At 60.1% G+C, this 26,124-nt stretch overlaps 5 protein-coding genes across 7 annotated transcripts; 3 read left to right on the plus strand and 2 right to left on the minus strand.

Moving 5' to 3' along the window:
* The first annotated feature begins 145 nt into the window (after positions 1–145).
* On the plus strand, positions 146–2,802 carry CAMP (cathelicidin antimicrobial peptide). Its single transcript, XM_086869776.1, has 4 exons — positions 146–339; positions 1,237–1,344; positions 1,441–1,524; positions 2,656–2,802. Exons 1-4 carry the CDS (start codon positions 166–168, stop codon positions 2,764–2,766), a joined length of 477 nt encoding a protein of 158 aa, XP_086725902.1. The 5' UTR covers positions 146–165; the 3' UTR covers positions 2,767–2,802.
* A 1,666-nt stretch (positions 2,803–4,468) lies between these two features.
* Positions 4,469–8,292, minus strand: LOC111925484 (cathelicidin-B1-like). Its single transcript, XM_086869852.1, has 5 exons — positions 7,304–8,292; positions 5,521–6,571; positions 5,162–5,266; positions 4,983–5,066; positions 4,469–4,879 (listed from the first exon to the last, which is right to left on the minus strand). Exons 2-5 carry the CDS (start codon positions 5,761–5,763, stop codon positions 4,751–4,753), a joined length of 561 nt encoding a protein of 186 aa, XP_086725978.1. The 5' UTR covers positions 5,764–6,571; positions 7,304–8,292; the 3' UTR covers positions 4,469–4,750.
* A 1,545-nt stretch (positions 8,293–9,837) lies between these two features.
* Positions 9,838–14,346, minus strand: LOC111925578 (uncharacterized). 2 transcript variants are annotated; one of them, XM_086867635.1, is made up of 5 exons: positions 14,157–14,346; positions 13,251–13,377; positions 12,624–12,698; positions 12,344–12,430; positions 9,838–12,129 (listed from the first exon to the last, which is right to left on the minus strand). In XM_086867635.1, the coding sequence occupies exons 1-5, from the start codon at positions 14,301–14,303 to the stop codon at positions 11,114–11,116; spliced, it is 1,452 nt and encodes a 483-aa protein (XP_086723761.1). In that variant the 5' UTR covers positions 14,304–14,346; the 3' UTR covers positions 9,838–11,113. The 2 variants fall into 2 exon arrangements, with proteins under 2 accessions (XP_086723761.1, XP_086723760.1); XM_086867634.1 differs by having other exon boundaries at positions 9,838–12,132.
* A 32-nt stretch (positions 14,347–14,378) lies between these two features.
* Positions 14,379–17,098, plus strand: LOC147656044 (uncharacterized). Its single transcript, XM_086867643.1, has 5 exons — positions 14,379–15,044; positions 15,476–15,897; positions 16,116–16,169; positions 16,269–16,352; positions 16,774–17,098. The coding sequence occupies exons 2-5, from the start codon at positions 15,790–15,792 to the stop codon at positions 16,843–16,845; spliced, it is 318 nt and encodes a 105-aa protein (XP_086723769.1). The 5' UTR covers positions 14,379–15,044; positions 15,476–15,789; the 3' UTR covers positions 16,846–17,098.
* An 868-nt stretch (positions 17,099–17,966) lies between these two features.
* On the plus strand, positions 17,967–25,902 carry LOC111925486 (uncharacterized). Of its 2 annotated transcripts, none has more exons than XM_086852755.1 (7): positions 17,967–18,064; positions 18,707–18,976; positions 19,105–19,231; positions 19,666–20,079; positions 20,635–21,837; positions 22,462–22,557; positions 23,275–25,902. In XM_086852755.1, the coding sequence occupies exons 1-7, from the start codon at positions 18,041–18,043 to the stop codon at positions 24,282–24,284; spliced, it is 3,144 nt and encodes a 1,047-aa protein (XP_086708881.1). In that variant the 5' UTR covers positions 17,967–18,040; the 3' UTR covers positions 24,285–25,902. The 2 variants fall into 2 exon arrangements, with proteins under 2 accessions (XP_086708881.1, XP_086708916.1); XM_086852790.1 differs by having other exon boundaries at positions 17,992–18,064; positions 19,666–19,839.
* The last annotated feature ends 222 nt before the right edge of the window (positions 25,903–26,124 follow it).

A 26,124-nucleotide genomic window follows, 5' to 3' on the forward strand; every position in this document is an offset into this window, starting at 1 on the left:
CACGCTGGGACCCCCCCGCACCGCGTGGCCCCCTTCCCCCCCTCCCCAAAAAAAGGGCCACTCTGCGGTTTGGGGCCGGGCGTTTACCAAGGGTGGAGCCCCGGGGCGGGTCCCCAAGGTGTCCTGGGGGATAAAAGGGCCCCGGGGGTGGCCGTGGGGACAGCGATGGCGAGCTCGTGGGTGCTGCTGCTGGCGGTGCTGGGGGGCGCCTGCGCCCTCCCCGCCCCGGCGCCCCTCGCCTACATCCAGGTGCTGAGCCAGGCCGTGGATTCCTACAACCAGCGGCCCGAGGTGAAGAACGCCTTCAGACTGCTCAGCGCAGAGCCCGAGCCCGCCCCGGTGAGTGCTCCCCACCCGGGACCCCCCCACGGGTGACACCCCCGTCCCAATCGGGGACCCCTCCATGCGTGTCCCTTCCACTCGTGGTGCCTGGTTGGGGCTGCTCAGCTCGACCCTGGGAGTGCCCCCCACTCGGGAACCCCTATTTGTGACACCCCCCACTCGGGACCCCCTATTTGTGACACCCCTCCCCACTCGGGACCCCCTATTTGTGACACCCCTCCCCACTCGGGACCCCCTCCCAGTGCCATCCTCCCCACTCGGAACCCCCTATTTGTGACACCCCTCCCCCCACTCGGGAACCCCCTATTTGTGACACCCCCCCCACTCGTGACCCCATTTTTAACACCCTCCCCACTCGTGACCCCCTATTTGTTACCGCCCCCCACTCGGGACCCCCTATTTTTAACACCCCCCCACTCGTGACCCCCGATTTTTAGCACCCCCCCCACTCGTGACCCCCTATTTGTGACACCCCCCACTCGGGACCCCATTTTTAACACCCCCCACTCGTGACCCCTATCCCTGTCCCCCCCCTCGGGGTGCACAGTCGGAGCCTGAACCCCTCCCTGTGAGTGCCACCCCACTCGTGACCCCCTCCCGGTGCCACCCCCACTCGTGACCCCCTCCCTGTGAGTGCCACCCCACTCGTGACCCCCTCCCTGTGACTGCCACCCCACTCGTGACCCCCTCCCGGTGCCACCCCCACTCGTGACCCCCTCCCTGTGAGTGCCACCCCACTCGTGACCCCCTCCCTGTGAGTGCCACCCCCACTCGTGACCCCCTCCCTGTGACTGCCACCCCACTCGTGACCCCCCTCCCGGTGCCACCCCCACTCCCGAGCCCCCCCGTGCTGTCACCCCCCTCCGGTGACCCGCCACCCACGCGTGTCCCCAGGGCGTGGAGCTGAGCTCGCTGCGGGGACTCAACTTCAGCATGATGGAGACGGATTGTGCCACCAGCGCCCGCATCAGCCCCGACGACTGCGACTTCAAGGAGAACGGGGTGAGGAGGAGGAGGAGGAGGAGGAGCGGGAGGAAGGGCCCCGGGGTCCCGGTGCCATCCCCAGGGTGACACCGCCTGTCCCCGTGTCACCCCCAGGCCATCAAGGAGTGCTCGGGGACGGTGCAGCTCCTGCAGGGCTCCCCCGAGATCGACCTGAGCTGCTTCGATGCCTCCTCCGATGTGAGTGGGGGGATCCGGGGGGTCCCCGGGGGAGGGGAGGGTCCTTCCCCTGCCCCACATCCCCAAAAAGGGACACCCCGAGGGCTCCGCTGCCCCGCCATGGCTCCAGAGGAGGGTGGGGGGTCCTGGGGAGCTCTGCTGGGTGTGGGGTGTCCCAGGTGTGGGGTCCTGGGGTTTTGGCTGTGGGGTGCGGGTGGGGCGTCCTGGGTGGGGTCCCAAGTGTTGGATTCTGGATGTGGAGCCCCAAGTGTCACCCCACCAGGGTGTGGGGTCCCGGGGGTGGGGTCCTGGGGGTGGAATATCCCTGCTGTGGGATCCTGAGTGGGGTCTTGGGGGTGGAATATTCCTGGTGCGGGGTCCTGGGGGTGGAATATCCCTGCTGTGGGGTTCTGGGGCTGGGGACATGAGTGGTGTCCCTGGTGTAGGGTCCTGAGTGGGGTCCTGGGGGTGGAATATCCCTGCTGTGGGGTTCTGGGGGTGGGGACATCAGTGGTGTCCCAGGTTAGGGGACCTGAGTGGGATCCTGGGCATGGAGTCCCTGCTGTGGGATCCTGGGGGTGGAATATTCCTGGTGTAGGGTCCTGAGGCTGGGGACATGAATGGTGTCCCTGGTGTGGGATCCTGGGGGTGGAATATTCCTGCTGTGGGGTTCTGGGGATGGGGACTTGAGCGGTGTCCCAGGTTAGGGGACCTGGGTGGGATCCTGGGCATGGAGTCCCTGCTGTGGGATCCTGGGGGTGGAATATTCCTGGTGTGGGGTTCTGGGGGTGGGGACATGAATGGTGTCCCTGCTGTGGGATCCTGGGGGTGGAATATCCCTGGTGTGGGGTCCTGGGGGTGGAATATCCCTGCTGTGGGGTCCTGGGTGGGATCCTGGGGGTGGAATATCCCTGCTGTGGGGTCCTGGGTGGGATCCTGGGGGTGGAATATCCCTGCTGTGGGGTCCTGGGTGGGATCCTGGGGGTGGAATATTCCTGGTGTAGGGTCCTGGGGGTGGAATATTCCTGCTGTGGGGTTCTGGGGATGGGGACATCAGTGGTGTCCCTGCTGTGGGGTCCTGGGTGTTTCCAGGGGCCCTGGGTGGGGTCTCCCACACCCCCTCACCCCCTGAGCCCCCCCATCTCTCGGCAGCCGGTTCTGATCCAGCGCGGCCGCTTCGGGCGCTTCCTGGGCAAGATCCGGCACTTTCGGCCCAGGGTCAAGTTCAACGTCCACCTGAAGGGCTCCGTGGGGCTGGGCTGAGCAATAAAGGGGCCACCGGGAGTGGCCGTGAGGGCACCGCGCTGTCCCTGTCTCTGTCACACGGGGAAACTGAGGCACGGCTGGGACACGGGGCTGCTCCCCCACATCGACCTCAAGGGCTTGGTCCCACGGGGACCTGGGGTTGGACTGGGGACAGGGACGGGTTCGCTCTGGGGAGCCCCCGGGACCCTGGCCAGAGAAGGGACCACCATCATCCCCACGGTGTCACTGTCCCCACGGTGTCACTGTCCCCATAGTCATTGTCCTTACAGTGTCACTGTCCCCACAGTCACTGTCCCTACAGTGTCACTGTCCCCATAGTCACTGTCCCTGCAGTGTCATTGTCCCCACAGTGTCACTGTCCCCATAGTCATTGTCCCTACAGTCACTGTCCCCACAGTGTCACTGTCCCCACAGTGTCACTGTCCCCATAGTCACTGTCCCTGCAGTGTCATTGTCCCCACAGTGTCACTGTCCCCATAGTCACTGTCCCTACAGTGTCACTGTCCCTGCAGTGTCACTGTCCCTACAGTGTCACTGTCTCCACGGTGTCACTGTCCCCACAGTGTCACTGTCCCCATAGTCATTGTCCCTACAGTCACTGTCCCCACAGTGTCACTGTCCCCACAGTGTCACTGTCCCCATAGTCACTGTCCCTGCAGTGTCATTGTCCCCACAGTGTCACTGTCCCCATAGTCACTGTCCCTACAGTGTCACTGTCCCTGCAGTGTCACTGTCCCTACAGTGTCACTGTCCCCATAGTCATTGTCCCTACAGTGTCACTGTCCCCACGGTGTCACTGTCCCCACGGTGTCACTGTCCCTGCAGTGTCACTGTCCCTACAGTGTCACTGTCCCCACAGAGTCATCATCCCCACAGAGTCATCATCCCCACGGTGTCACTGTCCCCACAGTGTCACTGTCCCCACAGAGTCACTGTCCCCACAGTGTCACTGTCCCCACAGTGCCACTGTCCCCACAGAGTCACTGTCCCTGCAGTGTCACTGTCCCCACAGTCACTGTCCCCACGGTGTCACTGTCCCCACAGTCACTGTCCCCACGGTGTCACTGTCCCCACATTCATTCACAGTGACAGTGTCACTGTCCCCCCCAAGCCAGCAGTGATGGCAAAGGGAGATGAGGGGGGACACAGGGGACACTGTGACCCCTCCAGGAGCTGCAATTGAGGGGCTGGGGGGGGCTCAGGTCCCGAGGGGACCCCCACGATGGACCCAGTTTGGGACAGGGACCCCCATGATGGACCCAGTTTGGGACAGGGACCCCCACGATGGACCCAGTTTGGGACAGGGACACTGCAGGTGCAGATTTAGGGGGACCCCTGAGCCCCAAAAGTGGCTGCAGCCCCCTGGGGGTGTCCTCCCTGTCCCCCCTGTATCCCTGGGGTCTGTACCCCACAAACACCTCTGTGGGGACCCCGAGGTGTCCTGGGGACAGGGAAGGACAATCCCAGGGCTCCAAGTCCCTGCAGGAGGAGACCCCGGTGTTGAGCCCGTTTTGGGGGTGCTGATCCTGCTCCCCCCAGTGAGCGCCCCCCACTCGTGACACCCCCGTTCGTGGTCCCCAGGGGGGACCCCCAACTCTCCTGGCTGGGCACGGGGGGATTTGGGGGCTCGGGGAGCGCTCGGGGGTCCCCATTGGGGCGCAGGGACAGCCAGGGTGACACCGGGAGCGATGCGGGGACATTTATTGGCAGTGAAGCACCTGGGGAGGGGACACGGGGAGGGGACACAGGGAGGGGACACAAGGAGGGGACACGGAGAGGGGACACAAGGAGGGGACACAAGGAGGGATCATGGGGAGGGGACACAAAGAGGGGACACTGAGAGGGGACACTGAGAGGGGGCAAAGGGAGGGGACACTGAGAGGGGACACAAGGAGGGGACACTGAGAGGGGACACTGAGAGGGGACACGGGGAGGGAACACGGGGAGGGGACACTGAGAGGGGACACAGCAGTGACACCACTCAAGGTTTGGGTGCCTTGAGGTTGAGTTTGTCCCGGATCCAGATCCGCCCGCACTGGAAGAACCCCTGGAAACGTTCCTTGACCTTGCCAAAGAAATCCTTGATCTTGGATTTCCAGCTCTGGCCAAACTGGGAGAACAAAGAGCGGTGTCAGATTTTGGGGGGGTGAGGAGGGGACTTGGGGGACCCCCCATGGCCGGGGGGACACGGAGCCGTTCCGGAACCTTCTTACCACGGCCGGGGCCTTCTTGCAGGAGAGCTCCACCGTGGGCTGCTGCCCCTCCAGGAAAACGGAGCCCTGGCACCAGGTCAGCCCCTGTGGGGCACAGAGGGGACACAGCAGAGCCCAACCCCCTCGTGCCTCAGTTTCCCCACTGGATAATCCCCAGTTCCCACAGGATGAAGCCTCACCCCGAGCCAGCGGCTCTTGCAGTGGCTGGTGGCCATTCCTGGTGCCCGGCACGTGGTTTCCTCCAGGGTGAAGCTCAGCTCCTGCCGGCTCTGCAGGTCTGAGGGCTGGGAAAAGGGAAAAGATCCATCAGGGATCCATCAGGGATCCATCAGGGATCCATCAGGGATCCACAACGGGCCAGAGGAGCCCCAAGAGGAGCCACATCCAGCCTGGAAAGGGTCAGGCTCAGCCCCAACTCAGCTGTGCTCAATCCCTCAGGGGTCAGACCCAAAACGGGACACATCCACCCTGGGAAGGGCCAGATCCGGCACTGCCTGGTCCTGGAGCTTCTCCTGGAAAGAGAGAGCTCAGCACTCACCCATCCAGGCCGGGGCTGAGCCTCCCGGAGCCGCAGCACGTAGGGACTGACGGCCCTGGCGTTGAGCAGCTCCACGGCCGCCGCCACCACGGCCCCGTAGCTCAGGGACGAGGACGACGCGGTTCCTTCCCATCCCAGTGTGGTTCCATCCCGTCCCGCCGTGGATCCCTGGGGCTCCGGCGTGGAGGCTCCCACCAGCCCCAGGAGCAGCAGCAGCGGTGGCAGCGCTCGGCACGGCCCCATCCCAGCTCCTGGATCCTGGATCCTGCTTCCCACCGGGCTGGGAGCGCTTTTATGGGAGCTGCCATGGGCGTACCAGGGGGCTGGGACAGCGGGACGTTCCAGGTGGGACGAATCTGGCCAGGAGCCCAGTCCAGCCCCAGGTCAACGGGGATGGGTGCATTGGGCACCTTTGGTCAGCAGCAGAGAGGGTTTGGGGTCCTGCTGCCATGGGGGTCCCCAGGGGAGGGAATGTGTGACCAGGAGGTGACAGCAGGGACAGACACGGCGGTGCGAGGTCCAGAGCGTGGTGGGATGAAAGGTCTGAGCCAGGGGAGGCTCAGGTTCTGCTCCCAGGGAACAGGGACAGGACGAGAGGAAACAACTCCCAGCTGGGCCAGGGGAGGCTCAGCTGGAAATTCAGAATATTCCTTCCCCAAAAAGCCTCTCCAGGCCAGGCCCAGCTCAGGGTTCAGTCCCCACTGCTGGAGGGATTTAAAATCCCTGTGGATGTGGCACTTGGGGACACGGTCAGGGGTGGCCTCGGCAGTGCTGAGGATTGAACTTGATGGTCTCGAGGACTTTTCCCCTCAGCAAATCCTCAATTCTCAGAAGATGGACGGGGTTTTCCAACCCAGGGGTGATTTATGGCCTGTCCCTCTCTGCAAACAGGGTGGGTCCCACCAAGCAGCCAAGGTGGGAGCAGGAAGCTCCAGGAGGACACCCAGGATCCTGCCCCAAGGGTGAGCCTCGCTTCAGGCCCCTCTGGAGCTGCCCAGCAGGTTTGGAGCTGGGATCATGGAAAACATCTTCATAAATCACACAAAGACACCTGGAAATCCCCAGGGAGGGACATGTGAAAAACGAGGTTCATGTATTTTTTATAGAATTTTTATAAAATTTAATTTTTTTATAAGAATTTAAAAGTTTAATAAAAAGACAATTAGGAGATAAAAATAAAGATAAAAATAAAATAAAGTAAAATATACAGATACAGCCGGGTGTCTCTGCATTCACCTCACTGACAAAGAATTGTCCCTTAAAAACAGAACCCTACTACATATCCATAAATTCTCATACATATTCAGACATTCTCTTTAGGATTTTTGGGGTTCTTCTGTTTAGTTTTTCCTTGTCCCCTTCCCAATAGATCAATCTTCTTGGTGTCATTGAGATTTACACTCCCTGATACCAGAAATGTAATAAATTCCTTCCCCAGAACTCTGGTCAGGCTCATCTGGATAAGAGAGTTTACAAATGCAGTAGTTCTCTAGTTATTTTTATTTTTGTTTTTCAGTCTTTGGGTTATACAAACAAAAGCAGTTTTTATTTTAATATTATGCTTAACATATATGTATTATACCACTATTTCTAAGTTTCATCAATAACAAAAATAAAGAAAACTATATTAATACAACAAAACTTTCCAATCTTATACACATAACATTCATTTTAATATTTGTAAAAAGCCAACAATATAATATGTTCCTTCCAAACTGTCCTCCATTCCTAAAAAATCCCTTTAAATGTCTTCCATATACTTCACTATTCTACCCCAGCTTACCTCAATTTCAATTCCTTCCCAAAATTTCTCCCAACTCCTTCCAAACTCCTCAGTTATTCCCATTTTCCCCATGTATCTCACCTAGGATTTAACAGCAAGAGAAAGAGTTTCAAAATAGATGTAATATATTTAAATTGCATTTTTAGGTGCCTCTGCCAGCTCTGAACGGCTCCAAAAAGCCACAAAATCCTTGAAGGCCATTTTGGGAATAAAAAAGGGAAAATTCAGCGTGTTTTCCTTGGGAAGTTGTGATTCCCAGGGTATCTCCCACCTCTTACAGGAAGTAAATCTCCCCCAAAACCAAGCCCTGAGCCCTGGGCTGGGGAAATTCCCCGCCCGTAAATCTGACTCTGGGTTTATTTGCCCTTCCCAGGATTGTGCTGTCCCTCCTCATTCCGGAACAGCCACGGGTTTGTCTTGGAGCTGTTCCCACAGCCAGACCTGATCTGACCTGGGCAGGGGAAGGTTCCCAGTCCCCGTCAGGGGCTGTGACTGGATGGGCTTTAATAATTCTGGGATTCTGGGATAATGAAGGGAGGGCACAGCTGGTCCATGATGGAATCATCCTGGAGTGGTTTGGGTTGGAATGGAGCATAAATCCCATTCCACACCATGGCCAGGGACACCTCCCACTGTCCCAGGCTGCTCCAAACCTGATCCCAGCCCGGCCTTGGGCACTGCCAGGGATCCAGGGACAGCCACAGCTGCTCTGGGAATTCCATCCCAGCCAGGAATTCCTTCCCAATATCCCAAAATCCAACCAGTGGGAGCCATTCCCTGTGTCCTGTCCCTCCGTCCCTTGTCCCCAGTCCCTCTCCAGCTCTCCTGGAGCCCCTTCAGGCCCTGCAAGGGGCTCTGAGCTCTCCCTGGAGCTTCTCCTCTCCAGGGGAACATTCCCAGCTCTCCCAGCCTGGCTCCAGCCCTGGAGCAGCTCCGGGGCCTCCTCTGGATTCGCTCCAGCGTTTCGGTGTCCCTGCCCGTTCCCAGCCCTTTCCCTGCCCTTTCCCTGCCCGTTCCCAGCCCTTTCCCTGCCCGTTCCCAGCCCTTTCCCTTCCCGTTCCCTGCCCGTTCCCTCCGTGTTCCCGTTTCCCGCTCCGGACCCCGGCGCGTCCCTGGTTTCCACGGCAACGGCACCGCCATGGTCTCCATGGCAACCGCGCACCAAGGGGGCGTGGCCGCGTCTGTCAGCACGCGCGCTTCCGCCTTAGGCCACGCCCCCATCGCATCCTCGCGCCTTAACCCGGAAGTGGCGCGTTCCCGCGCTCACTGGGCGGCGCCATGTTGGGAGGCCGTGCAGCAGCCGAGCGGCGCGGCGAGCGCCGTGATTGGTGGAGCGCTGCACGTGACTCACAGATCGCACTGGGATTGGACGGCAGTGCCGCCGCTTCCGCGCGCGGTGCTGTTGGGGTCGTGAGGGGAAGCCGGGAATGGGGGAAGGTGACGGGAGCCCCCGGCCTCAAAGCGCCCCGCCTGGAGCCGGGACAAAGCGCTCCCGAGATATTCCAACTGTTTTATTTGCTTTCAAGTCCAGTTTCACCGTCCACCCGGCACTGACGGGCGGGAATGTCCTTACAGGAATTGCGGAATCAGGGAATTGGTGAGGTTGGAAAAGCCCTAAGAGATGCCCGAGTCCAAGCCCAACACTGACTGTGTCCCCAAGCGCCACATCCAAAGGGCTTTGAAATCCCTCCAGTAATGGAGACTCCACCCCTGCCCTGGGCAGCTGGGCCAGGCCTGGAGAGCCCTTTCCAGGGGGAATATTCCCAATATCCCACCCAAACCTCCCCTTGAGGCCCTTCCCTCTTGTCCTGTCAGCAGAGCCCGACCCCTCCTGGCTCCAACCTTCTCCCAGGGAATTGCAGGGAGCCAGGAGGTGCCCCCTGAGCTGCCTCTGCTCCAGGATGAGCCCCTCCAGCTCCCTCCAGATGGTTTGGGAAGCTGAAAACCCCAAATTCAATGCCCTGTGCTCCAGCGTCCTGGGGAACCTCCCGCTGCCAAAACCAGCACCAGCCATGGCGGGAGCAGCCCTTGTTACAGACACATTTTATATTGTTGGCTTTTCCAAATATTGGAATGAATGTTATGTGTATAAGATTAGAAAATTTTGTTGTATTAATATAGTTTCCTTTATTTTTGTTATTGATGAAACTTAGAAATAGTGGTATAATACATATATGTTAGGCTATGGCATGGTATTAAAATAAAAACTGCTTTTGTTTGTATAACCCAAAGACTGAAAAAAAATATAGCTAAAGAACTCCTGCATTTATAAACTCTTATCCAGATGAAGACAGCCTGACCAGAGTTCTGGGAGAGGAATTTATTGCATTTCTGGTATCAGGGAATGTAAATCTCAATGGCACCAAGAAGATTGATCTATTGGGAAGGGGACAAGAGAAAAGTAAACAGAAGAACCCCAAAAATCCTAAATAGAATGTCTGAATATGTATGAGAATTTATGGATATGTAGCAAGGTTCTGTTTTTAAGGGACAATTCTTTGTTAGTAAGGTGAATGCAGAGACACCCGGCCAGATCTGTATATTTTACTTTATTTTTTTATCTCCTAATTGTCTTTTTTATTAAACTTTTAAATCCTATAAAAATTATGTGAACCTCGTTTTTCACAGCTCCCATTTGGGCATCCCAGATTTTCCATGGAAAACTGGGAAAGGGAACGAACCCGCGGTGCTCGGTTTGCTGGAATTTGCTGGAGCTTCCCTCTGTTCCTATAACAGCACCTGGCCCCTGGAAGGGCCCTGAAGAACATCCCAGAAATCACCTTTTCCTTGTAATGATCCAATTCCAGAGGCTGAAAAAGCTGCTGGGAATTCAGGCCAGGCTGGATTCTCCAAGAAAACACTTCCAGAGGACTGGAACTGAACCTTTGTCCTTCCTTATACCCACCCCTCCACCCAACCCTCCCCTGGCACAACTTGAGGCTGTTCCCTCATCCTGTGCCTGTTCCCTGGGAGTGTTGACAAATATACAAAATTTAAATTTTCTTTATTTCATTTTTCAAGTCGGCCTCAGTTTGTCCTTGCCTTGGGGAAGGGAATTAGTGGAGTTTTATTTTGAGGGTATTGTTCCACTCTGTGAGGTTTGATAACATCTCGACAGACTGGGAATAGCCCAAAAAACACCGAAAAAATTAATGAGCATCAACAAACATCAGCGAACATCTAACCCCAGAGATTCCCCCTGGTCTGCAAAAGGCTGATAAATAAATCAATTAGTGAGGAACTAATTAACATCAGAGGCGAAGAAATCCCGGTCGGGTAAGAAACCAAATTCTGAGAACTCTGCAATTTGGGACCAACGAGCATTGAACCAATGGATTTTTATGGGTTTTGGACTGGATAATGTTTGGGGAAAATGGAATAAAACTCACCTGTCATGGAATGATTTTTGCTGCACACACATCCCAGCCAGAAATAAAGAAATGCCTCAATTCTCTAACACTAAGAATGCTGTCGGAGGGTTTTTTGTTTTCCTGTAGTTGCGGTGACAGGAGCACAGCCTGGTCAGTTTTCAAACATGGATTTAACCCTTCCAGGGTTAATCCAAGCCATTCCAGGATTTCAGGATCCCATACTTTTCCTTCTTTCCTCCTTTGCGCCACACAGATCCTCCCCTTTCCCACTGCTTTTCTCCAAAGCCTCTCAATCAATCCCAGCTCCCAGCAGGTCCCACATTCCCAGTTTTACCTCCCCTGATCCACCTCTGCCACGTTTCTCCTCCTGATGCCCCCAGGACTGGGGGAGATTGAGTGTTGTGCCTCAGGGAATCCGATCCCAGTTTCCCCCTGGGAGTCAGGGCTTCCCCATCTCCCTCAAGTTATCGATCTGGATGACGATGGGCCAGATGCTCTTCTCTTGGGAGAACCCCTGGAGCTCAAACTTCTGGCACATGGAGTCCAATATGTACCTGACTGCCCCCAGCACATCCCGGAACACGCCCTGGAGAGACATCCCCGGGGATTTCCGGGGTTCCACGCGCCCTCCAAGCTCCCGGCCGGCACCAGGATCCTCCAGAGGCTTCACTCCCTCCCTCGCCCCTGCAGCCAGGATTAGGGCAGGGGGTGAAGCCCCAGTTCCTGAAACCCCCAGCGGGGCACACGGCGCGTCTGATGCCACTCCCTCGGCATTCCTGGCACTCTGGAGCTCATGCGGCGTGGCCGCATCCGTCGGAGGACGAACCCTGGGGTTCCTCCCCTGCGCTGCGCCGCGGCAGCCGGAGCAGCCTCTCCTCCAGTAGGGCCGGTAGCCGCGCAGGATCTCCCTGGCTCTCCGGAGCGTCCTGCCGCAGCGGGATCGCCGCCGCGCCAGCCGGCGACGCACGGCCCAGGCGGCACCAGCCCCGTGGCTCCTCCAGGTGCAGCGCTGCCAGCAGTAGTTGTGTTCCTGCAGGGAGCAGAGCTGGGGCACGTAGGCCATTCCCGGCTTGCTCCTAAGGGAGTAGCTGTGGTCCTTCGCCACCGCCGCTCTCAGGTCCTCCACCCTCAGCTCGCAGGTTCCCGGGAGAAGCGTCGCCTCTCCCAAGGTGTGTCCGTGGTTTTGGGTGTTTCTGGGATTCCCCTCCCCAGGGTCATCCCACAGCTGTTCTGAAAGATCCAGGCTCTGCTGTTCCGTCAGGGAATGAAGGAATGTCGCACTCTGGGTTAGCTCTTCTGTGAGTTCAGGTTCATCCTCCACCTCCTCCTTCACAAACCATGCCTGAGTTTGACTCCCGACTCCACTGTCCGCTTCCGACGGGAATTCACTCCTTCCCTCTTGACAGCCAAACTTCTGGAATTCCCTGTCCTGGAGACACCACAGCGTGCTCAATCCTGCTGGGAGAGAGTGGGAAGCAGTTGGATCCTTCCTGGCTGGAGCAGGGCGAGGAACATCCCATCTTCCCAGTCTGGGACTGCCCGGCCTCCACATCCCAACCTCTGCCAGACACCAGGAGAACCAAGCAGTGGGAGAAGCCCTGGGAGTGGCCCTGGGATGGGGCTGGAGCTCCTCAGGAATGGGGCTGGAGCAGGAAGGAGCAGGACTCACCCGGACACGAGGTTTCCAGCTCCTGGTATCCGCTGGCTCCGGGCCACCAGCCAGAGGAAGGCTCCTCCAGGCAGCTCCCAGCGTCTCCTGCAGGGAAAACAGCAGATGTCACCAGCCAGGCCGGGAATCCTGACTCTCCACAGCCACAGGAATGAAGGAAGAACCCTGTTCTTGTCCCCACCAGGAATCCTGATTTCTCCACAGCCACGGGGACAGAGCAGGGAGCCCTGACCCCATCCTGGATGCAGATTCCATCCAGGATCGGGATGTTGCTGCTCACCTGGGGGTGGGCAGATCCACGGCTCTTCCCCGCGCTCCAGCCGGTGCAGGACGTCGGGTTTGGGGCCTGGATAACCTGGGAATGGGACAGAGGGCGTTGGACTGTCCCTGATCACAGGAAAACCAAGGACTGGGACACCCCAGCTGTGCCTCATCGTGCATGGAAACACCTCTGGGATGTGGGAAAAGCGAGGGAGAAACCGGAGCTGCTTCCAGAGAGGGATTTATTCCCGGGAATAAGTGTGGGAAGCAGCTCCCAGTTCCACTGACAGGTTTTCCCAGCAAGGGAACGTCTCTTGCTCATCCAGGGGTGGGACATCCCACCGTGATCCCTGATTTTAGGGATTTCCAGGGGTGCTTAAACCCTGGAATCCTGATCAGCCCCTACAAGGGAAAACTCCTCACGGGAAGGGCTGTCCAGGCCTGGAGGGATCGGAAAGCCGTGTGGACGCGGCACTTGGAGACGTGGATTAGTGGTGGCCTTGGCAGCGCTGGGGAACACTTGGATTTGGACATCTCCAAGGCCTTTTCCAACCTCAGCCATTTTGGGATTGTGGGATTTAGCGCTCTGGAAGCCGCTGGGGTGGAATCTGAGGGAATCCCTGCCTGGAGCGATTCCCAGGATTACCCAGAGAGGTCAGGAGCTCATAGGTGTCCAACACGACGTCCCGGTAGAGCTGCCGCCGCCGCTCCGGGAGCACGTCCCACTCGGCCCGGCTCAGGAACACCATTACATCCTCAAAGGTCACCGGCTCCTGCCGCGGGATCAGGAATCACAGCTTCCCTCAAGGATCACACCCTCCCTCCCAACAGGAGCCTTTCCCAGCCCAACGGAGCTCCCAGGACGCGAGGCCTCGGATGGGACAGTCCCAGGAATGTTGTTTCCCACCGGGGATCTGCGAGAGGACTCCAGCGCCAAACATGGATGGGTTTTACCGGGAGCGCTCCGTGGTGGGACTGGGACAGTCCAGGACCCCAGGTCAGCTGGAGCTGGGCACATGGGAGATCCCAACAGCTCCCTGTGACCCCCAGGGCCCATCCCAGGAAATCCCTTGGGAGCGATCCCAGTGGGGATGGGGGAACAGGGAGGCAGAGAGAGGGAGGGGAGGGATGTGAGGGGGAAATCTGGGGGGATTGGGGGGATGGAATGGGCATTTTTGGGGGCTGATGGGGATTTTGGGAGTGATGGGGATTTTGGGGGGTTTTGGGGGGGATTGGGGGGATGGAATGGGCATTTTTGGGGGCTGATGGGGGTTTTGGGAGTGATGGGGATTTTGGGGGGGTGATGGGGTGGGGGGTGATAGGGGATCTTCAGGAGAGAATTTCATGGGAGTGGAGGGCAATGGATGGGGTGATGGGGTGGGGCCGGGGCTGTGACGGGGATGGTTTGGGGGTGATTTCGGTTGTCAGGGTGGGGCTGGGGGGGTGAGGGGGCGCTGCGGGATCCCCTCGGACCAGGGGGGGACCGGACATCGAGGGCCCGGGAGGCGGCGAGGGCGGCCCGGGGCTCTCTCCGCCAGCGCCCGCCTCCTACCTGCGCCTGCCCGGCCATGGCGGCCGCGGGGCCCCGGGGGTGTCGGGGGATCCCGGGGGGGGATCCCGAGGAGATCCCGGAGCGTCCCGCGGCCTCTCCTGCACGCGCTTCCGGTACTGGCCCCGCCCACACCGGAAGCGCCGCCATGGCTGACCCGGAAGTGTCGCCCCGGAAGCGGCGCGGTGACCCCAGCAGGTGCGGGCCCGGTTCCGGTTCCGGTTCCGGGCGGTTCGGTTCCGGGGGGTTCGGGCCCGGCGGGAATGGGGAACGCGGCGCTGCCACGGGCGGCCGCGGCCCGGGAGGGGCAGCCCTTGCCAGCAGGGGAATCCTAGTGCCGGTGTCCCGCTGTCCCTGCGGCCGTTCCCTCCGGGCCTGTCCCGTCCCTGCCAGCACAGCCAGGCCCCGCTCCCGTCCCCTTCGGCCTCCTGAGGCGTTGGTTCTCCCCAAATCCCAAATTTAGCAGGAGAATCCGAAGGTTTTCCACCACAGATGAGCTCAGATCCAATCCCGACTCTGGGTTTCTCCGTGGCCTTGTCCGAGGCCGGAGCTCGCGTTCCCCGCTGCCCTCCCTGTGGCTCCTGGATAATCCTCCTCTAGGTTTTCCATCTTTTCCTGGATAAATTTCCCCACGATTCTGTATCTCCCGTGCGCAGCTTCTCCGTGATTCCCTTCCCACCACCCCCGTGCAGGCGGTCTCCCATCTATCCCTGGAATTCCCTATGGAATTCCTCTGTCCTGCCCGGAGCCTTCACATCTGCGCCACCAAAAGCCAGAAATTTGGAATTAATCAAATTCCATCACATCCTAGGGATCCTCGGGAGTGGCCAGCACTAATAGCTCATCACTGCACGGACACAGCCACTCTGGTTTGGTTTCACAACAATCCCAGTGTCAGGAAAATTAATCCACAAACACCAGAGGTTTATGTCCAAAAAGGAGACAGAGGAGTCCTTTTTCTTTATTCGAATAAAGGGAGAGGCCATGGGGCATTCCCCTGGGGTCTCTCAAATTTTTGGAGGGCGCAGCCTCCTTTTTATCCTAATTCCTGGCCGCTTGTCCCTTCTCCCTTTCCCCATAGGCTGAGGTACTTGAGAGGTACAGGCTTCCCGGAATGCCTGATACCTGGGGTACCTTCCCCCCCCACCCCCAATGCATAATCCCTTCTTAACTTTTATGGAATTAATAGTGTTCTTTCAGTGCCTCTTTGATCTTCTACTGGAATCCATCCCATTGTTTCTGTCGTCTCTCACTGATAGCTACATCTTATCAACTGACCCACAGCTTGTTTGTAAAGACAAGCTCATCATTCCTCTCACCAGGACCTGGAATTGTGGAGGTTTTTGGAGCAGCAGAAGCAGGATCTGGAATTGCTGTTGATAGAACACCAGATCCTGAAATTCCCTCTGTTCCAGGATTCCAGGATTCCACGAGAGGGGTGCAGGAAGAGCTCCAAACCAGAGTTTTGGGGTGAAGTTTCCTCCAGCTCATCCCTTATCCAGAACTGGCCCTTTCCTCCGCCCGTGTCCGGCAGCTCTGGCCCCGCTGCGGGGTCACGGCGGTGACCGCGGGGCCGAGGTCCAGGCAGGGCAGGGACAGCGGTGGGGACAGCGGTGGGGACAGCGGTGGGGACAGCATGAGGCTCTGCCTGCTCTGTGTCCTCACCGCCGCCCTGGCCGTGGCCGCAGCGGCCGGAGCCGGAGCTGACCGCGGCCACTCCGGGATGGAGGCACGGGGGAGAGAGGTGGGCGGTGGATGGAGAGGGGTAAAACCGGGAATAACGGGAATGTGGGGAATGACAGAGCTCGGCACAGCCCCGGCTCCTCACCCTGCCCGAGAGTCCGCAACAAATCCCGGGACGCGGCTTTCCCAGCCTGCCCGTCCCTGCGGGAATGGGCTCGGCATTCCGGGCCCGCATTCCCAGCGCTCCGGGAGATCCCGATCCATCCCTTCCCCCCGCAGGGCCGGCGGCGGCCGCACAGACCCTGCTCCGGCTGCTTCTCCGTGCTGAGCGAGGTGAGCCGGGATGCGGGAATGCGGGAATGCAGGAATTCGGGAATGCGGGATTTGGGAATTCGGGGGAAGGTGGCTCCCACAGCCGCGTCTGTCCCGCAGGAGTCGCAGTCGATGCCCTGGAATTCCCGTGAGGAGGATGCGGCTCAGCCGGGCAGGCGGGCACGGAACGGGAGGGGACTGGAGGTACCGGAGCGAGCCCTGGAGCTGCCCGGGAATGGGGATGGGAATGGAGAGTGGGACGGGACGGGACGGGACGGGACGGGACGGGACGGGACGGGACGGGACGGGACGGGACGGGACGGGACAGGACGGATGGGATGGGATGGGATGGGATGGGATGGGATGGGATGGGATGGGATGGGATGGGATGGGATGGGATGGGATGCGATGGGATGCGATGGGATGCGATGGGATGCGATGGGATGGGATGGGATGCGATGGGATGCGATGGGATGCGATGCGATGGGATGCGATGCGATGGGATGCGATGGGATGCGATGGGATGCGATGGGATGGGATGGGATGCGATGGGATGGGATGGGATGGGATGCGATGGGATCTCCCTCTCCCGGGGCTCCGTGTGAGGCCGCGCTCGCTCCCGCAGGGCAGAGCCCGGAGGGAGAGCCCGGAGCCGGCCCAGCCCGCGGGACACCCCGGGCACATCCCGCTGCTGTGACAGGTGACAGCGGAGCCCCAGCAGGACCCCAGGCCCGGTGGGGACCCTCCGGCAGCCCCCGCGGAGCCTTGCAGGAGTCACCGAGCGGCCGAGAGCGATGCCGGAGCCTGGGAACGCTGCTGGGCATGGGGAGCAGCCCCACGCCGGGAGAGAGCTCAGCCGGCTGCCCCCTGCTCTGAGCTGAGCCCCCAAAATGCTTCTGGGGCAGCTGCCCCCGCTTTGCCAAGCCCCCGAATAAAGCTGGCACACCAGAGGGAGTGAATGCGTTTGGGGACACACGCAGGGTGGGTGGGAGTGGGGGGACACCGGGGGTCCGAGCCAACCCGTGGGGTGTCTGCACAGGGGAATGGCGGGGGGACCCCCGGGACCGTGGGGCTGGGGGCCCCTCCAGGGCTGCTGATCCTGGAGGTCCCTCAGGAATGTCAGTTCAAGAGTATGGGAAGTCCTGCAGAATGCTGGAGCACAGGGATGGGGAGACCCCCAGGAATGGGAGGTGGGGCTGGAGGACCCTCCCCAGCCATGCCGGTCCTGGGGAACCCTCAGGGCTCCCAGTCCAGGGGAATGGCGGATCCCCAGGAATGCGGGATCGCAGGGATGGGGAGATCCCGCAGGAATGCTGGTCCCAGGAGAGGTGGGGCTGGTCCTGGGGCCTGGGGGTCCCACAGGGCTCCCACTTCAGGGCCCGGGGGGTGTCCGGGGGGTGTCCTGGGGGTGTCCTGGGGGTGCCCGGGGGTGTCCTGGGGGTGTCCTGGGGTGTCCTGGGGGTGTCCGGGGGGTATCCTGGGGGTGTCCGGGGGTATCCTGGGGGTGTCCTGGGGTGTCCTGGGGGTGCCCGGAGGTGTCCTGGGGGTATCCTGGGGGTGCCCGGGGGTATCCTGGGGGTGTCCTGGGGTATCCTGGGGGTGTCCTGGGGGTGTCCTGGGGTGTCCTGGGGGGTGTCCTGTGGGGTGTCCAGGGGTCCAGCCGTGGTGCCCTCAGGAATTTGGCCCCGCCCCGCAGCGGGCCCGCCCCCTCTGTTGCCCCGCCCCTTGCCGTGGCCCCGCCTCCTCCCCATGCCCCGCCCCCGCCTGCCCTGCTCTTGGTCCTCCTGTCCGCCAGGGGGCGCCGCTTCCCGCGCGGTGCCGCTCTGGCAGACGGCGCCCCCTGTGGGCCCGGTGGCGGCGCGGGGCCCGGGGCGGCGGTGGCGGCCGCGGCCATGTCCCGCCGGGGGCCCGCGCAGGTCAGGGCCCGCTCGGGCACCGCGGCACGAGCCGGGATGCGGCACGGGACACGGGACGGGGCGGGCAGCAGCGGTGCTGGGTCAGGGGCGTGCGGGGTCCCACGGGAGAAGCGGGACTGGGGGTCAGGGGGGTCCCTCAGGGTCCGGGGCAGGGGGGGAGGGAGGTGGCGTGGGGTGGTCCCTGGGGGGTGACAGCTCGGGGGTGTCCGGGAGAGCTGTTTCTGGGGCACTGAGGGGTCCCCCCGGGGAGGGGGGCTGGGGGAACCGCCAGGGGTGCTGCTTCTGGGAGTCGGGGGTGTCCCTCTGGATCCTGGGAATGGATGACAGCTCAGGAGGACGGGGGATGCCCAGGAATGGCAGTTCGTAGGGATGAAGGGGTCTCCCAGGAGTGCTGGTCCTGCCAGAGGTGGAACTGGGGAACCCCTCAAAGGTGCTGGTCCTGGGGATTCCCCCGGGGTCCCTGTTTAGGTCTCCCTTTGGTCCTTGGGAAGGGATGGGGGACGCGGGTGTGGCAGCCATGCTCTGGCAGATCCCTGCGGAATTGGGGTCTGGGGGAATCCCTCGGGGCTACCGGCGGTTCCTGAGCGGGTCCCCGTTCCCTGAGCACCCTTTGGCCAAGCCCCTGAGCCTGGATCCCCGCAGGTGTCGGGCAGCCCCCGGCAGAAGGCTGTGCCGGGCACGGCCCCGTCGGAGCTGCAGGAGCTGCGGAGCCGCACGGAGCGCGCGGAGCGGCGGCTCCTGGCCTGCGAGAACCTGGTCGGGGAGCTGGGCAGCGGCCTGGCCGCCCTGGGCACCCTCCTGCAGAGCTACGAGCAGCTGCAGCAGCGCCTGCTCAACCTGGAGAACCTCCTCAAGAACAGGAACTTCTGGATCCTGCGCCTGCCCCCCGCCTCTGGAGGGGAGATCCCCAAGGTAGCGCGGCTGTTTCCCGGGAATCCTGAGGGGCTGTGGAAGGGTTGGGGGCCGAGCTCCTGCTCCCCAGTGTGGGGCTGGACGTGTCGAGCCACGTGTGGTTCCAGGGGAATTCCCTGTGATTCCAGGTGCCGCTGACCTTCGATGATATCTCGGTGTATTTCAACGAGCTGGAGTGGGAGAGACTGGAGCGCTGGCAGAAGGATCTGTACAGGGCCGTGATGAGGGGCAACTACGAGACCTTGGTGTCCCTGGGTAAGGCCTGGGGGGGCTGTAGCTTATGGAGTCATGGAGTAGCCTGGGTTTGGAAGGCTGTCTGGTGGTGAGGTCCTGGCACAGGTTGCCCACATCCCTGGAAGTGTTCAAGGCCAGCTTGGATGGGGCTTGGAGCAACCTGGGATAGTAGAACGTGTCCCTGACTTCCACTAGAGGGAAATGTTCCAGCCACAGCTTTTCCCTCATTTGGGATTTTAGTTCATGTTCTGCTGGTTAAGATCCTCTCTGCCTCAGTTGCATCTGTGCTTGGGGGTGGATCTTGCTCTGGGGACAAGGAAGTGTTTGGAGTAGGGATGAGGTGTTTGTGTCTCTGCCAGGACTGGGATAGGGGACAAGGGGACACTGTTTGGATGTGCCAGGCTAAAGACACAGCCAAATCCCAATCAAGCCCCCATCCTGTGCCCCACCACCAGACTACGCCGTGTCCAAGCCCGATATCCTGTCCCAGATGGAGAGGGATGAAGAGCTCAGTGACAAAGAGGGTCAGGAGCCACCATGGACACGGACTGGGGACGGTCAGGAGCCCCCGGGGGCAGCAGAGGCAGATGAGGCTCCAGGAGATGAAACCCCCATGGAAGCTGCCCCAGGTGGGTGCCAGGAGCAGGTGGCAGTTCCTGGAGACCTCCCCTTCGTTAGGAAGGAAGTGCTCACTCCATGGATTAAAGCACCCCGGAGCACCGTGAATCTTCATTCCAAGAGGAATGGTTGTGCTTGGCTGGATGAATCCCATGGAGAAAAGCAGTCAAAGCCTGCAGGAGGCTGTGGAGCAGTGGGAAAGGCCTCCTGTAAGACTGGGGCTTCCAGAGACATTCCTGTCTGCTGTGGAGGTACAGGAAACATGCTGGGAAGTGAGGAACTGGGAGCTGAGGTGGGAGGAGGAGGAGGAGGCTGGAGCTGCTCTGCTCATCCTGGGGGAGCCCTGGGGCATGGATTTCGAGTGGGAGGGCTGGGCAGGAAGGTGGGAGGTGTGGGAAAGGGACAGACAGACCCAAACAGAGCTGGGAGCAGTGGAGATCTGGGAAGAGCCGTGGCCGAGGGTTCCTTCCTGCAGGATTGAGGAGCTGGGAAGGTTAAAGGCACCCCAGGAGAAGCTGGGCAGGTGCTGTCCTGTGGGAAAACTCACCTGGAACCCAGGTGGGAGTTTGGGGCTTAGAGGAGAAGAAAAGGGACGCAGAGGGACGTCTCCTTTGGGGTTCATGCTCTTACTCAGAGCTTCTCTCCTGGGTGGGTCCTGCCATGGGGCCAAGGAGGCGGCTCTGCCCTTGGGGTTGGAGGTGCTTTTGTCTCTGCTGGGGCTGGGAGAGGGGACAAGGGCCACTTTGGGAATCTGGCAGGATAAAGGTGCAGCCAAATCCTAATAAAGCCCCTGTTCCCTGCCCCAGGAGCAGACGGTGCCAAGTCCAAGCCCAACGGCATCGAGAAGGATAAAGAACCCAGCAACAAAAAGGGTCTGGAGCCCTCATGGATGCAGAATGGGGACAGCCAGAAAACCCCACAGATACAGGCTGGGGACAGCCAGGAAATTCCAGAGATTTGGAACAGCCCAAAGTCCTCATGGACACGGAGTGGGAACAGCCACAAAACCCCACAGATACAGAATGGGGACAGCCAGGAAATCCCAGAGACACAGATTGGGAACAGCCCCAAATCCCCACGGACACGGAATGGGAACAGCCCAAAGAGCCCACAGACACAGACTGGGGACAACCAGAACTCCCCACAAACACAGACTGGGGACAGCCCAAAGTCCTCATGGACACGGAGTGGGAACAGCCAGAAAACCCCACAGATAGAGACTGGGGACAGCCAGAAAACCTCATGGACACGGAGTGGGAACAGCCAGAAAATCCCACAGATAGAGACTGGGGACAGCCAGAACTCCCCACAGACACAGACTGGGGACAGCCCAAAGTCCTCCTGGACACGGAGTGGGAACAGCCCAAAGTCCCCACAGACACAGACTGGGGACAACCAGAACTCCCCACAGACACAGACTGGGGACAGCCCAAAGTCCTCCTGGACACGGAGTGGGAACAGCCAGAAAACCCCACAGATAGAGACTGGGGACAGCCAGAACTCCCCACAGACACGGAGTGGGAACAGCCCAAAGTTCTCTTGGACACGGAGTGGGAACAGCCCAAAGTTCTCTTGGACACGGAGTGGGAACAGCCCAAAGTCCCCACGGACACAGATTGGGAACAGCCCAAAATCCCCCCAAACAGAGAGTGAGAACAGCCTGAAACCCCCAAGGACAGAGATTGGGAACAGCCCAAAATCCCCCCAGACACAGAATGAGAACAGCCCAAAGTCCCCACGGACACAGACTGGGAACAGCCCAAAGTCCCCCCAAACAGAGAGTGAGAACAGCCCAAAGTCCCCATGGACACAGATTGGGAACAGCCCAAAGTCCCCACAGGCACGCCCTGGGGACAGCCAGACACTGCCTCAGACACCGACTGGGGACAGTCACAACCCCCTCCAGACAGATGTCCCCAACAATCAGAAGCCCCCACAGACTCCAGAAGAGATGGAGCAGCAGGAAGAGGCTTCGGGAGAGAATCCCATGGCCATGGAAGCTAGCCCAGGTGAGTTCCAGGGGTGCCAGGAGGGATGTGCTTCCCCTTTCCCAGCTCTCCAGGGCTCTGGCTGTGCTCAGGGCAGAGGGCATGGCCCTGGTGCTTGGAGAGGCATTGCCAGGGATCCTTGGGATGTTGTCACGGGAGAGTGGAAGAGGCTCTGGACATGTGGAGCCTGTGGAGATGGTGGGGTGGGGCTGCTCCGTGAGGTGATGGCAGGTGGCACCTTGGTGTCCTTCCTCCCAGCCCTCCCTCTGCTTTTGGCCCATGTGTGGCTTCAGTCCAGTTCTCCTGACAGCTCCCAGCCTTTCCATACAATATTTAGGGTTGGAAAAGCCCTCTGAGATCGTTGGGTCCAGCTGTCCCCCAGCACTGCCAAGGCCGTGTCCCCAGGTGCCACATCCAGAGAGCTTTTAAATCCCTGCAGGAACAGGGACTCCACCACTGCCTGTTCCAGGGCTGGACAGCCTTTTCCAGAAAGAATTTTCCTGATGGCTGATCCACATCCTGGCTCTTCAGCCGCAGCTTTCTCCAGCTCTTCCACACACTCCCAGCACCCCTTGGTTCATAATGCTGGAGTGGGGACCTGGGAGGGCTCCGTGGGTCTTTCAAATCCCTGTTCCCTGCAAACAGAACTCCCCATCCTGATGATGAACGTGATGTCCCTGGGGGAACATCAGCCAGAGGAGGACCCGGAGATGGAGGAGGACCCGGCAGAGCCTGACACTGGTGAGTCACCAGTGCTGGGGACACAGGGCCTGGCAGGCAGTGGGAAGCAGCTTGATGGGCTTGAAAAAGGGAGGGAAAATGAAGTTTCAGGGGTTCTTTTTATTTTTTCCTGCAACATCTGGTGGGTTTAGAGGTGCCATTCGTGCCATTGGTCCCGATGGCACCCACAGAAGGTTCATCCTGGGACCCCTCCAGGGATGGGCACCCCATCCCTGCCCTGCGGCTGGACAACCTTTTTGGGGAAGAAATTTTCCCAGTTTCCAACTTAAACATCCCCTGGCCCAGCCTGAGGCCGTTCCCTCTCCTCCTGTCCCTGTTCCCTGGGAGCAGAGCCCGACCCTCCCAGCTGTCCCCTCCTGGCAGGGACTTGTGCAGAGCCAGAAATTCCCCCTGAGCCTCCTTTGCTCCAGGCTGAGCCCCTTCCCAGCTCCCTCAGGAATTCTCCAGCCCTTTCCCAGCTCCCTCAGGAATTCTCCAGCCCCTTCCCAGCTCCCTCAGGAATTCTCCAGCCCTTTCCCAGCTCCCTCAGGAATTCTCCAGCCCCTTTCCCAGCTCTGTTCCTTCCCTGGACACGCTCCAGCCCCTCAATGTCCTTCTTGTCGCGAGGGGCGCAGAGCTGCCCCCAGGACTGGAGGTGCCCCAGCAGTGCCAGCCCAGGGAGGGGCCCTGGCCCTGTGTCACACCAGTGCTGGCACCAACACGGTGTCTCTGTTCCAGAGGAAGCCTCATTCATGGAAGATGAAACACTGTGCGAAGAGGCTTCTCCCGAGGACATCAAGGTGAAGGAGGAGGAGCCTGAGCTGCTGGCAGAGGAATCCACACTGTCTCCCGGCTTAGAGATCCACAAATGTCCCAAAAACGAGCTGGTGAAAGCCAAGAGCAAGAAGAAGCCGAACCGGTGCGAGGCCAGCAACCTCCTGATGGGCAACTGCCGGCGCGGGTACGTGCGGGAATGGTCCCATCCCTGCACGGAGTGCGGGAAGCGCTTCCGCCTCAAGATCAACCTCATCATCCACCAGCGCAGCCACGCCAAGGAGGGGCCCTACGAGTGCCCCGTGTGCGAGATCGGCTTCAGCAACAAACGGCACCTGGACCTTCACCGCAGCATCCACGTCAAGGACAGAGCCTTCGGGGCCAAGGTCTGGGGCAACGTGCACCCCGAGCTGCGCATCCGCCCGCGCAGGGACCCGTGCGGCGGCGCCCACGCCGTGGGAGCCTGGCTGGGCCAGCCCAAGGAGGAGCCGGACAGGGAGGGCCCGGCCGGCTCCGGGATGGCGCGGCCGCCCGATTCCAGGCTGAAGTGCCCCTACTGCAAGAAGTTCCTGTCGTGCTCCGTGTCGCTGCGGCGGCACCTCCAGACGCACGCACGGGACCGGCCCTACTGCTGCAGCTCCTGCAATAAGTGCTTCACCCGCAGCAATCACCTCCTGCGCCACAAGAAGATCCACGAGCGGGCTCTGGCTGCGCTGCAGGGGGAGGCCAACACCCAGCCCCCCGCTGCTATCCTGGCATCCCCGCAGCACGGGGCTCCCGAGGAGAGGAGCCTTTCCCAAGGGAACGGGAGCCCTGAGGCTGCAAAAGCGAGCCTGCCCAACGTGCTGCTGTTGGGAGCGACACCGGGGCTCCCGGGGAAAGGCTCCCCGCTCCCTGACTGCCTCGGGAAAGCCGTGCAGCCCGTGGTCCAGCTGGGACTGAGGGCAGTGGCTTCAGGGATGACGGAGAAATGACCCCGGGACAGATCTGAACATTGCGTGTCCCTGGAGAGAAGCTGAGTTTGTTGGGTTTGTACCTGCTGGGACACTGGGAGTGGGAATCTGCTGCGTTTTAGGAGCTTCCTGGGTTGTAGAAAGAATGGGAAGCTTGGAGACCACAACAGAGAGAAAATTGCAGAAGCCTCCAGTGATCCATAATGCTTCACCATGCCACTGACTTGTTCCTGTTGGCTGATGCTTGGAATTTTCCCAAGCTGACCTTGCTGGGAGATGATCAGGTGAACCCTGGTCAAACAGGAGCAGAGCTTTCACATTCCTTGATGTTGGACCTGACCCTTTGTGTTTGGGAACACAGCTGAAGAGGGCAGGTAGAAGGGAATGGAGCTGGCAGCATTCCCGAGCAGCCCTTTGTTCCATGGACCAAATGTCCTGACTGAAGATGGACTGGCCAGATGGAGAGTGACATCTGAGACCCCACCGTGTCCTGGCCACCCTTGCCACCTGCCACCCTGGTGAGGAGATCAGCCAACGTCCCCTCCAGCAGGTTGGGAATGCTGGAGCTTTGCACTGGAAGATCCATAGGACAAACCAAACCCTGGCATATTCCAGGGATCCCAGCAGGTCCATCAGGGAGGCCACAGGCACCCTCAGGACCATCCTGCTTGTGATTTTAGGCATCCCTGAGGAGTCAGCCAGCCCCACGCTGCAGCAGCACCTCTGATCCTCTTGGATCCACCTGCACAGAGCAGCCCCTCGGCTCTGGAGGAAACTCCCACTCTCCCAACCGCAGCTCATCACCTTTTGCCTAAAATCCCAACGAATCCTACAGGAAAACAGTTCTGCAGCTACCTCAGTCAGGGAGAGGGGGACCTGCCTGGAGGCAGCCAGTGGAAGCCAGGCCAGGCGCTGCTCCGGTGTCCCCTGGTGCCACCAGAGCAGTGGCCGTGGCCAGAGCCCCACGTGCGTCCCGCCCGGAGACATCGCCACACCTGGAGCAGCTGCTGGGACTTTTGCATTTAGTTTTCCTTTTTTTTTTTGTTTTCTTTGAGTTGTTTGATGTAATTATTTGATATCCTGAGGTCTCTGTCCCTCTCTGAGCAGTGAGCACTGGTAGGCTTTTCCCATCTTTTATTCTGAGGTGTGGTGGTGCTGCTGTGGGGAGCTTTGGGAGCTTAGGGAACACCAGCTGTGCCACATCCAGCTGTGATCCTCAGCCACTTCATGGGACAGACAGCAGCATCCGAGCTGCTCCATGGGAATACACCACATCCCCCTGCTCCTCTGGGCTGGTGTCTCACAATTCCTGCCCCTGGGATTGCAGTGTGGAGCATTCCCAAACCGCAGCAGGAGCCGGGAGGGGTGGTTGATGCCTTGTGGACATGTGGCCATGGGTCTGGCAGTGAGCCAGTGGCCGGTTATCGCTGCCCAGGCAGAGCTCCCAGCACTCCCCAGCTGATCCCAGGAGCATGGCTGAGCTGCTGTGCCAGTGGGTGAACCCCCCAGGCCAGCAGAAGGGCCAGCAGCCCCAACCTGGCATTTCTGAATCTGCTGTGACCGGGAGCAGCGTTTGCTACGACATTCCTGATCCCTTTCTCAGGCTGTGGAATCAATAAAGTATTTGTTTCTATGTCCAGCTGCTTTGGGGGCTGCGTGGGTGCCTGTGGGCACAAAACTGGCATCAGCCAGGACAGCTCTCAGCAGGAGGGTTTAGGGAGTCACTGCCGGCAGCTCCAGAGCCTTCAGGCCACTGGGAGAGTTGTGGAATCCCAGCCAGGAAGGATGAGTGGCCAAGGGGAGCAGGGAAGGGCAGGGGATGGCATGGGTCACCATGGGTGGGATGTGTCCCTCAGCACTG

This window comes from Cyanistes caeruleus, chromosome 1 (genome assembly GCF_971803275.1).
Source record: "Cyanistes caeruleus chromosome 1, bCyaCae1.hap1.1, whole genome shotgun sequence".
Taxonomy (NCBI): domain Eukaryota; kingdom Metazoa; phylum Chordata; class Aves; order Passeriformes; family Paridae; genus Cyanistes; species Cyanistes caeruleus.

What these genes read in the sequence shown, in the direction of transcription:
- LOC111925486 (XM_086852755.1), top strand. Translation starts at nt 18,041, where the DNA reads ATGTCCCGCCGGGGGCCCGCGCAG. An exon ending in CTGGAGGGGAGATCCCCAAG is followed by an intron (nt 18,977 to 19,104) that starts GTAGCGCGGCTG and finishes CTGTGATTCCAG; the next exon opens with GTGCCGCTGACCTTCGATGA. An exon ending in GGCCATGGAAGCTAGCCCAG is followed by an intron (nt 21,838 to 22,461) that starts GTGAGTTCCAGG and finishes CCCTGCAAACAG; the next exon opens with AACTCCCCATCCTGATGATG.
- CAMP (XM_086869776.1), top strand. Translation starts at nt 166, where the DNA reads ATGGCGAGCTCGTGGGTGCTGCTGCTGGCGGTGCTGGGGGGCGCCTGC. An exon ending in CAGAGCCCGAGCCCGCCCCG is followed by an intron (nt 340 to 1,236) that starts GTGAGTGCTCCC and finishes GCGTGTCCCCAG; the next exon opens with GGCGTGGAGCTGAGCTCGCT. An exon ending in GCGACTTCAAGGAGAACGGG is followed by an intron (nt 1,345 to 1,440) that starts GTGAGGAGGAGG and finishes TGTCACCCCCAG; the next exon opens with GCCATCAAGGAGTGCTCGGG.
- LOC111925578 (XM_086867634.1), bottom strand. Translation starts at nt 14,303, where the DNA reads ATGGCGGCGCTTCCGGTGTGGGCGGGGCCAGTACCGGAAGCGCGTGCA. An exon ending in CCATGGCCGGGCAGGCGCAG is followed by an intron (nt 13,378 to 14,156) that starts GTAGGAGGCGGG and finishes ATCCCGCGGCAG; the next exon opens with GAGCCGGTGACCTTTGAGGA. An exon ending in GCTGGAAACCTCGTGTCCGG is followed by an intron (nt 12,133 to 12,343) that starts GTGAGTCCTGCT and finishes ACTCTCTCCCAG; the next exon opens with CAGGATTGAGCACGCTGTGG.
- LOC111925484 (XM_086869852.1), bottom strand. Translation starts at nt 5,763, where the DNA reads ATGGGGCCGTGCCGAGCGCTGCCACCGCTGCTGCTGCTCCTGGGGCTG. An exon ending in CTCAGCCCCGGCCTGGATGG is followed by an intron (nt 5,267 to 5,520) that starts GTGAGTGCTGAG and finishes CCCTTTTCCCAG; the next exon opens with CCCTCAGACCTGCAGAGCCG. An exon ending in GCAAGAAGGCCCCGGCCGTG is followed by an intron (nt 4,880 to 4,982) that starts GTAAGAAGGTTC and finishes TTGTTCTCCCAG; the next exon opens with TTTGGCCAGAGCTGGAAATC.
- LOC147656044 (XM_086867643.1), top strand. Translation starts at nt 15,790, where the DNA reads ATGAGGCTCTGCCTGCTCTGTGTCCTCACCGCCGCCCTGGCCGTGGCC. An exon ending in TGGAGGCACGGGGGAGAGAG is followed by an intron (nt 15,898 to 16,115) that starts GTGGGCGGTGGA and finishes TTCCCCCCGCAG; the next exon opens with GGCCGGCGGCGGCCGCACAG. An exon ending in GCTTCTCCGTGCTGAGCGAG is followed by an intron (nt 16,170 to 16,268) that starts GTGAGCCGGGAT and finishes TCTGTCCCGCAG; the next exon opens with GAGTCGCAGTCGATGCCCTG.